This window comes from Salmo trutta, chromosome 31 (genome assembly GCF_901001165.1).
Source record: "Salmo trutta chromosome 31, fSalTru1.1, whole genome shotgun sequence".
NCBI classification, from domain to species: Eukaryota; Metazoa; Chordata; class Actinopteri; order Salmoniformes; family Salmonidae; genus Salmo; species Salmo trutta.
In genome coordinates, this window is record NC_042987.1 from 8114741 (window position 1) to 8125447 (window position 10707).

Sequence of the window (10707 nt, forward strand, 5' to 3'; positions counted from 1 at the left end):
AAAGTAAAACTCTCTCGTCTGAACATATTCTGGTGAAACAACACCCTTACTAACTTACTGACTTTATTGTCCCCATGGGGAAATTTTGTTGCAGTGTCATGTACACAACCCTCAGTGCATTTGTTTCTACTTTCATCATTCTGTTTGAGTACAAAGAGCAGCCAGTGGTTTACTGTACGTGACACAGGTCAATACTGTACACCCTGGCCAAACTATACTTCACTCTCCCACAGCCCTGTTGACATAGCAACACTGCTTCCTCCCTAACCAGTCACAAAGCAAAACATGCAAATTGAGGTTTGGATCACCCCACATAGTCTTTTTATGTGACTTCCTCTATCAAGGTTTAGATAGAAGCTAGGAAGATAGACCATACTTTACAGAAGTCCCAAATGAGCATTTAGCAAAATATGTAAAATTGTAACATAGAACTGAGTTTCAGATCCTAAATCGGGCATTCTAAAGTTCTGACAATAGAAAAGTTCAATTGAAAGGTAAGTAATATTTGGTCTTAAAAATATTAAATGATGTAGGCTACACATATGGCTATTTATGGAGTATTTCTGACACAGTGCCTTCAGAAAGTATTCACACACCTTGAGTTTTTCCAAATTTCGTTGTGTTACAACTTGAATTTAAAAATGATTACGTTTTGATGTTCTTGGTCATTGGCCTACACACAATGCCCCATAATGTCAAAGTGGATTTTTTTTGTTGCTTATTAATAAAACAAATATTCATTCAACCTCTTTGTTATGACACGCCTAAATATGTTCAGGAGTACAAATGTGCTTAAGAAGTCACATAATAAGTTGCATACTTTTTAAATGACTACCTCATCTCTGGACCCCACACACAATTATCTGTAAGGTCCCTCAGTCGAGCAGTACATTTCAAACACAGATTCAACCACAAAGACCAGGGAGGTTTTCCAATTTCTCGCAATGAAGGGCACCTATTGGTAGATAAAAATAAACAGACATTGAATATCTCTTTGAGCATGGTGAAGTTATTAATTACACTTTGGATGGAGTATCAATACACCCAATCACTACACATATATAAGCATGTAGACAATGAATGTTCCTGTGTGGCTGAGTTACAGCATTAACTTAAATCTATTTGGAAATCTATGGCAAGACCTGAAAATTGTTGTCTAGCAATGATCAACAACCAATTTGACAGAGCTTGAAGACATTTGAAAAGAATAATGGGCAAATGCTGCACAATTCAGCTGTGGAATGCTCTTACAGACTTACCAAGGAAGAATCACAGCTGTAATTGCTGCCAATGGTGCTTCTACAAAGTACTGACTCAGTGGTGTGAACACTTATGTAAATCAGATATTTCTGTATTTCATTTTCAATAAATTTGCTAAAATTGGGGTATTGTGTATAGATGGGTGAGATTTTTGTTTAATCCATTTTGAATTCAGACTGTAACACAACAAAATGTGGAATAAGTCTGTATGAATACTGTAAATGTCACATTTTCACTTTAACAACAACAGTATATTGTGATAATCCAATCTACTGACAATATTTGCAATGTATCAAAGATGTATTTCACCGTGCAATACTGTGCCTTGGTGAACAATTTTAAAAGATAACCTATTTGTGGTTTTGCAGAGATGTTAGTCAGTTAGTGGGAAACCCACACCATTATGAATCAGTAACATACAGAACTCTCATTTCCTTTTAACTGTAGACGCCTGACTTGCAGTTTTACCCTGACAAGTGACAAAAATAAAAAAGCAACTTATTCTAAAGCCTTTTCGTTGGAAGGAGTAATATAACATCAGTCCCTGAGAGTGAAAGTGAAAGAAGAGCAGGGAAATAACAGGTATGATTATGTTTATATGACTGTCTGGCTAAATAAGGTATGTTTATGCACTGAGGAACCGCATGGTTCCTGTAGATCTGGTGCACACAAATACTCATATTAGACCAAGAGTCTACTACTGTGAGTGCAGCTCAATAGTCTGAAGTGGATTCTCTCCTTGCCTTTACTTCATTCTTGACTCCTGAGTGGCGCAGCGGTCTAAGGCACTGCATCTCAGTGCAAGAGGCATCACTACAGTTCAAATCCAGGTTGAATCACATCCGGCCGTGATTGGGAGTCCCATAGGGCGGCGCACAATTGGCCCAGCGTCGTCCGGGTTTGGCCGGGGTAGAACGTCATTGTAAATAAGAATTTGTTCTTAACTGACTTGCCTAGTTAAATGAAAATATATATAAAATCATCTGAAAAGAGACCAGAGATGAAAGAAATGGGATTAAGGTGCAGGTTTGTCCTCAATTTACTTCACTTTAGAGCAGATTAAAAGGCAACTGCACTTCCTGATATGGCTTAGTTTTTCATCTGTGCTCATTATGAAATGCTAGCGGCCATGAATGAAGGCAAACGAGAGTTGTCTTGGGGGTGTGGCTTGTCTTGCTTCTCACAAGTGTAGCAGGTCGTGAACTCTGCAAAAAAAACTTTCTACACTCAGAGAAAAAGAACAGTAAATGATGTTTTTATAATCTCTCTTTAGGTAGCTATGTGTGACACGAACACCATCCACATACACATCCTCCAAGGTGTGAGCTACCTTTCTGTGTTTCTGGTGGGCCTGCTACTCAACATGGCGTCTCTACGTGTCTTCTTCATCAAACGGGCCACGTGGACGGACACACACATCTTCATGCTGAACCTCGCCGCTGCCGACTGTGCCCTAATCCTCTTCCTCCCTTTCCGCATCTATGATGCCTTCCAGAGTCTGCCCATAACGCCCTTCTGCTCGTTTCTCATCTCAACACATTACATCAACATGTACGCCAGTATCTTCACCGTCACCGCCATCAGCGTCCACCGCTTCCTGGTGGTCAAGTTCCCGTTCCAGACCAGAGCGTGGCGATCAAAGAAGGTGGCTGTGGCGGTGTGTGGGGCCATATGGGTCATGGTAGTAATGATTTGTGGTGTGTTCAGTGATGCCAACCATCCCCAAAAACTATTGACATGCTATCAGAGATGTAAAGAAATCCCATTGCCTGTTGGGTTCCTTGCGGTTCTAGAAGTGCTGGGGTACCTTCTCCCACTCTTGATTATAGTGTTTTTTTCCACACAGACCATAATGGTTCTGCTGAAGGAGAAGGATCAGGAAGAAACCACTGTGGAGAAGAGGAACATCATTGGCATTATAACAGCCAACCTGATCGTCTTTGTGGTTTGCTACACCCCCATCCATCTTGGGTTTCTGCTGAAATACCTGGCCAAAACAAACCACTGGGAAACGTTAGACTGGGATGGTTTTTGGCAGGTTTGTGAATGGATCGCTACCACAAACTGCTTCTTGGATTCCATTAGTTATTACTTTCTGTTGAAACAGTTTTATTCTAAAGCAAGTAGATCAGCAGAAGTTGACAGAGGCTCAGAGATTGCATTAACCACCAATCAAACTGTGAACACACAAACCTACCCCGATAATGATGCATCATACCCCTCCCTCCCTCCATGTATTACACCGCCAGAATAACATCATCATGTTTTTTGACATCTCTTTTATTAAAATCATATTTTAAATAAAGTGTGTATATGTGTGTGTGCGTGTATGGGTGTGTTTGCGTGTGTGTGAGAGAGAGGGACCAGAAGTCCCCAACACAGGTGTGGTGGTTTAGGATTAAGGTTAGAATTAGTGATAGGGTTAGGAGCTACAGTAGCATTAGCTTTAGGGTTAGGGTTAGGAGCTAGGGTTAAGGTTAGGTTTTCGGGTTAAGGTTAGAGTTAAGGTTAGGGTACAGGTTAGGTTTAGGGGTTATGGAAAATAGGATTTTAAATTGTACTGAATTGTGTGTCACCACAAGGTTAGTAATACAAGACTGTGTGCCTGTGTGTCTGTCTGTCTGTCTGTCTGTGTGTCTGTCTGTCTGTCTGTCTGTCTGTCTGTCTGTCTGTCTGTCTGTCTGTCTGTCTGTCTGTCTGTCTGTCTGTCTGTCTGTCTGTCTGTCTGTCTGTCTGTCTGTCTGTCTGTCTGTCTGTCTGTCTGTCTGTCTGTCCATGTGTGGTTGTAAATGTGAATGATATACAGTTGAAGTCGGAAGATTATATACACCTTAGCCAAATACATTTAAACTCAGTTTTTCAAAACTCCTGACATTTAATCCTTGTAAAACTCCCTGTCTTAGGTCAGTTAGGATCACCACTTTATTTTAAGAATGTGAAATGTCAGAATAATAGTAGAGAGAATGATTTATTTCAGCATTTATTTCTTTCATCACATTCCCAGTGGGTCAGAAGTTTACATACACTCAATTAGTATTTGGTAGCATTGCCTTTAAATTGTTTAACTTGGGTCAAACATTTTGGGTAGCCTTCCACAAGCTTCCCACAATAAGTTGGGTGAATTTTGGCCCATTCCTCCTGACAGAGCTGGTGTACCTGAGTCCTCCTTGCTCGCACACGCTTTTTCAGTTCTGCCCACAAATTTCCTATGGGATTGAGGCCAGGGCTTTATGATGGCCACTCCAATACCTTGACTTTGTTGTCCTTAAGCCATTTTGCCACAACTTTGGAAGTATGCTTGGGGACATTGTCCATTTGGAAGACCCATTTGCGACCAAGCTTTAACTTCCTGACTGATGTCTTGATGAGATGTTGCTTCAATATATCCACATAATTTTCCTGCCTCATGATGCCATCTATTTTGTGAAGTGCACCAGTCCCTCCTGCAGCAAAGCACCCCTACAACATGATGCTGACACCCCCGTGCTTCATGGTTGGGATGGTGTTCTTCGGCTTGCAAGCCTCCCCCTTTTTCCACCAAACATAAAAATGGTCATTATGGCCAAACAGTTCTATTTTTGTTTCATCAGACCAGAGGACATTTCTCCATGTGCAGTTGCAAACCGTAGTCTGGCTTTTTTTATGGGGGTTTTGGAGCAGTGGCTTCTTCCTTGCTGAGCGGACTTTCAGGTTATGTCGATATAGGAATCGTTTTACTGTGGATATAGATATTTTTGTACCTGTTTCCTCCAGCATCTTCACAAGGTCCTTTGCTGTTGCTCTGGTATTGCACTTTTCGCACCAAAGTACGTTCATCTCTAGGAGACAGAACACGTCTCATTCCTGAGCGATATGACAGCTGCGTGGTCCCATGGTGGTTGGGTAGCCTTCCACAAGCTTCCCACAATAAGTTGGGTGAATTTTGGCCCATTCCTCCTGACAGAGCTGGTGTAACTGAGTCAGGTTTGTCGGCCTCCTTGCTCGCACACGCTTTATCAGTTCTGCCCAATAGTAGTACTTGCGTACTATTGTTTGTACAGATGAACGTGGTACGTTTGGAAATTTCTCCCAAGGATGAACCAGACTTGTGGAGGTCTACAATTTTTATTCTGAGGTCATGGCTGATTTCTTTTGATTTTCCCATGTTGTCAAGCAAAGAGGCACTGAGTTTGAAGGTTAGCCTTGAAATACATCCACAGGTACACCTCCAATTGACTCAAATTATGTCAATTAGCCTATCAGAAGCTTCTAAAGCCATGACATCATTTTCTGGAATTTTCCAAGCTGTTTAAAGGCACAGTCAATTTACTGTATTTAAACTTTTGACCCACTGGAATTGTGATACAATGATTTATAAGTGAAATAATCTGTCTGTAAACAATTGTTGGAAAAATTGCTTGTGTCATGCACAAAGTAGATGTCCTAACCGACTTGCCAAAACTGTAGTTTGTTAACAAGAACTTTGTGGAGTGGTTGAAAAACGAGTTTTAATGACTCCAACCTAAGTGTATGTAAACTTCCGACTTCAACTGTATTTAACATAGTTTTATCTAAAAAGCATAACTTTTCAATGTTTTACCATTTTTATTTTATGAAATTCACTGAAGAGGATGTTACTCCCCTTCCTCCTGTGAGGAGCCTCCATTGCACAATGCAGTTGTTAGCTAATATTATACTACATCATCAGTCTAACTGAATATGGATGTTGTGTTGGCTGAATGTTCCAGGCAGGATCCTGAATGTTCTTTAGCTGGTGAACATTGTCTTGTGTTGGGCAAGATTTGGAAAGGCACACACCTGTCTATATAAGAGTTGACATTGCATGTCATTGCAAAAACCATCCATGAGGTCGAAGGAATTGTCCGTTGGGCTCTGTGACAGGATTGTGTCGAGGTACGGCTCTGGGGAAAGTTACCAAAACATTTCTGCAGCAATGAAAGTCCCCAAGAACACAATGGCCGCCATCATTCTTAAATGGAAGAAGTTTGGAACCACCAAGACTCTTCCTAGAGCTGGCCGCCCAGCCAAACTGAGCAATTGGGGAAGAAGGGCCTTGGTCAGGGAGGTGACCAAGAACCCGATGATCACTCTGACAGAGCTCCAGAGTTCATCTGTGGAGATGGGAGAACATTCCAGAAGGACAATCATCTCTGCAGCACTCCACCAATCAGGACTTTATGGTAGAGTGGCCAGACGGAAGCCACTACTCAGTAAAAGGCACATGACAGCCCGCTTGGAGTTTGCCAAAAGGCACCTAAAGGACTATCAGACCATGAGAAACAAGATTCTCTAGTCTGATGAAACCAAGAATGAATTATTTGGCCTGAACGCCAAGCATCCTGTCTGGAGGGAACCTGGCACCGTGCTTACGGTGAAGCATGGTGGTGGCAGCATCATGCTGTGGGGATGTTTTTCAGCGGCAGGGACCGGAAGACTAGTCAGGATTGAGGGAATGATGAATGGAGCAAAGTACAGAGCGATCCTTGATGAAAACCTGCTCGAGAGCACTCTTGACCTCAGACTGGGGTGAAGGTTCACCTTCCAACAGAACAACGACCCTAAGCACACAGCCAAGACAACTCAGGAGGGTCTTCAGGACAAGTCTCTGAATGTCCTTTAATGGACCAGACAGAGCTCAGACTTGAACCCAACCGAACATCTCTGGAGAGACCTGAAAATAGGTGTGCAGCGACGCTCCCCATCCAACCTGGCAGAGCTTGAGAGGATCTGCACAGAAGAATGGGAGAAACTCCCCAAATACAGGTGTGCCAAGCTTGTAGCGTCATACCCAAGAAGACTCAAAACTGTAATCGCTGCCAAAGGCGCTTCAACAAAGTACTAAGTAAAGGGTCTGAATACTTACAGTGAGGGAAAAAAGTATTTGATCCCCTGCTGATTTTGTACGTTTGCCCACTGACAAAGAAATTATCTGTCTATATTTTAATGGTAGGTTTATTTGAACAGTGAGAGACAGAATAACAACAAAAAAATTCAGAAAAACGCATGTCAAAAAAATTATAAATTGATTTGCATTTTAATGAGGGAAATAAGTATTTGACCCCTCTGCAAAACATGACTTAGTCCTTGGTGGCAAAACCCTTGTTGGCAATCACAGAGGTCAGACGTTTCTTGTAGTTGGCCACCAGGTTTACACACATCTCATGAGGGATTTTGTCCCACTCCTCTGCAGAGGCTGACGTTTGGCAACTCGAACCTTCAGCTCCCTCCACAGATTTTCTATGGGATTAAGGTCTGGAGACTGGCTAGGCCACTCCAGGACCTTAATGTGCTTCTTCTTGAGCCACTCCTTTGTTGCCTTGGCCATGTGTTTTGGGTCATTGTCATGCTGGAATACCCATCCACGACCCATTTTCAATGCCCTGGCTGAGGGAAGGAGGTTCTCACCCAAGATTTGACGGTACATGGCCCCATCCATCGTCCCTTTGATGCGGTGAAGTTGTCCTGTCCCCTTAGCAGAAAACACCCCCAAAGCATAACGTTTCCACCTCCATGTTTGACGGTGGGGATGGTGTTCTTGGGGTCATAGGCAGCATTCCTCCTCCTCCAAACACGGGGAGTTGAGTTGATGCCAAAGAGCTCCATTTTGGTCTCATCTGACCACAACACTTTCACCCAGTTGTCCTCTGAATCATTCAGATGTTCATTGGCAAACTTCATGTATATGTGCTTTCTTGAGCAGGGGGACCTTATGGGCGCTGCAGGATTTCAGTCCTTCACGGCGTAGTGTGTTACCAATTGTTTTCTTGGTGACTATGGTCCCAGCTGCCTTGAGATCATTGACAAGATCCTCCCGTGTAGTTCTGGGCTGATTCCTCACCGTTCTCATGATCATTGCAACTCCACGAGGTGAGATCTTGCATGGAGCCCCAGGCTGAGGGAGATTGACAGTTCTTTTGTGTTTCTTCCATTTGCGAATAGTCGCACCAACTGTTGTCACCTTCTCACCAAGCTGCTTGGCGATGGTCTTGTAGCCCATTCCAGCCTTGTGTAGGTCTACAATCTTGTCCCTGACATCCTTGGAGAGCTCTTTGGTCTTGGCCATGGTGGAGAGTTTGGAATCTGGTTGATTGATTGCTTCTGTGGACAGGTGTCTTTATACAGGTAACAAACTGAGATTAGGAGCACTCCCTTTAAGAGTGTGCTCCTAATCTCAGCTCATTACCTGTATAAAAGACACCTGGGAGCCAGAAATCTTTCTGATTGAGAGGGGGTCAAATACTTATTTCCCTCATTAAAATGCAAATCAATTTGTAACATTTTTGACATGCGTTTTTCTGGATTTTTTGTTGTTGTTTTTCTGTCTCTCACTGGTGAAATAAACTTACCATTAAAATTATAGACTGATCATTTCTTTGTCAGTGGGCAAACGTACAAAATCAGCAGGGGATCAAATACTTTTTTCCATCACTGTATGTAAATGTGATGCTATTTTTAATACATTTGCAAAAATGTTTAAAAACCTGTTTTTGCTTCGTCATTATGGAGTATTGTGTGTAGATTGTTTTACGTTTGTAACGTAACAAAATGTGGAAAAAGTCAAGGGGTCAGAATATTTTCCGAATACATTGTACGCCCAGCTCCAGTATATTTATTTAGCTCTAGGTGACTGACACTAGTTCCTTGTGCTGAGCTTGATGTTGATGCCACTGCAGATGTTGATGGGACCGGACTCTGTAAATAGAACACATAGGCCAGTCACCTTAGCCTCTGCCTCTGCCTCTGCTCAACTTCTAAGATAAATCATGAAACATTACCCCAGCAGCCTATGCTTGCCTGTTTGCTCATCCAGGTACTGAGCACCACACCATTACCTAACTTTACAGTTGTTATGGTCACAAAAATACAAATAAATAGTTATTCAGAAGCTGATGATCTTTGAATGAGTGGTAGGCCCAGTGAGTAATGTTAGCTAGCTACCTGTTGACTCCCATTCTCAACTAGATCCACTTCGACAGGGGTGGTACTACGTCCTGAAATCACTATGAATTCTGAATATTGTGGTTTGCTTACATATTATATGTTAGAAACATATTAATATTCATAGGCGTATAAAGTGAAAGAGCAGTGGTGAAATGTCCCATTAAATAATGTGCAGCTTTTTTCCAAAGTACAATCAGCATCAGTACAAAAAGCTGATTTAACATAATTTGATTGTAGTATCATTTCGTTTTTTGAATTTTGAAGTAAATATACAATACCAGCCAAAAAATTTGGACACACCTACTCATTCAAGGGTTTTTCTTGATTTTTACTATTTTCTACATTGTAGAATAATAGTGAAGAAATAAAAACTATGAAATAACACAAATGGAATCATGCAGTAACCAAAAAAGTGTTAAACAAATCAAAATATATTTTAGATTTTATATTCTTCAAAGTAGCCACCCTTTGCCTTGATGACAGCTTTGTACACTCTTGGCATTCTCTCAACCAGCTTCATGAGGAAGTATTTTCCAACAGTCTTGAAGGAGTTCCAACATATGCTGAGCACTTGTTAGCTGCTTTTCCTTCACTCTGCGGTCCAACTCCTCCTAAACCATCTCAATTGGTTTGAGGTCGGGTGATTGTGGAGGCCAGGTCATCTGATGCAGCACTCCATCCCTCTCTTTGTGTCCCGACTTCCGCCGAAGTCGGCTCCTCTCCTTGTTTGAGGGGCGTTCGGAGGTCGACGTCACCGGCTTTCTAGCCATGGCTACTCCATCTTTCACTGGATCCAGCTCCAGGTGAATACGCCTGTTGAAAAACAAATTATAGTCCCACTAAGTGCAAACCAGATGGGAATGGCATACCGCTGCAGAATGCTCTGGTAGCCATGCTGGATAAGTGTGCCTTGAATTCTAAATAAATCACTGACAGTGTCACCACTGACCATCACCCCAGACCAAAGCACCCCAGACTCACCTCCTCCTCCATACTTCATGGTGGGAACCACACATGCGGAGATCATCCGTTCACCTACTATGCGTCTCACAAAGACACAGCGGTTGGAACCAAAAATCTCAAATTTGGACTCATCAGACCAAGGACAGATTTCCACCAGTCTAATGTCAATTGCTCGTGTTTCTTGGCCCAAGCAAGTCTCTTCTTCTTATTGGCGTCCTTTAGTAGTGGTTTCTTTGCAGCAATTCGACCATGAAGACCTGGTTCACGCAGTCACCTCTGAACAGTTGATGTTGAGATGTGTTTGTTACTTGAACTCTGTGAAGCATTTATTTGGGCTGCAATTTCTGAGGCTGTTAACTCTAATGAACTTATCCTCTGCAGCAGAGGTAACTCTGGGGCTTCCTTTTCAGTGGCGGCCCTTATGAGACCCAGTTTCATCACCAACGCTTGATGATTTTTGCGACTGCACTTGAAACTTTCCGTATTGAGTGATCTTCATGTCTTAAAGTAATGATGGGCTGTCGTTTCTCTGCTTTTTAAGCT

At 42.3% G+C, this 10707-nt stretch overlaps 1 protein-coding gene across 1 annotated transcript; it reads left to right on the forward strand.

Moving 5' to 3' along the window:
• The first annotated feature begins 241 nt into the window (after positions 1-241).
• Positions 242-3565, forward strand: LOC115169429 (G-protein coupled receptor 55-like). The gene is made up of 3 exons (XM_029725020.1): positions 242-494; positions 1708-1842; positions 2534-3565. Exon 3 carries the CDS (start codon positions 2540-2542, stop codon positions 3512-3514), a length of 975 nt encoding a protein of 324 aa, XP_029580880.1. The 5' UTR covers positions 242-494; positions 1708-1842; positions 2534-2539; the 3' UTR covers positions 3515-3565.
• The last annotated feature ends 7142 nt before the right edge of the window (positions 3566-10707 follow it).

Excerpts from the sequence above, each read along its gene's own strand:
- LOC115169429 (XM_029725020.1), top strand. The coding sequence starts at position 2,540 with ATGTGTGACACGAACACCATCCACATACACATCCTCCAAGGTGTGAGC.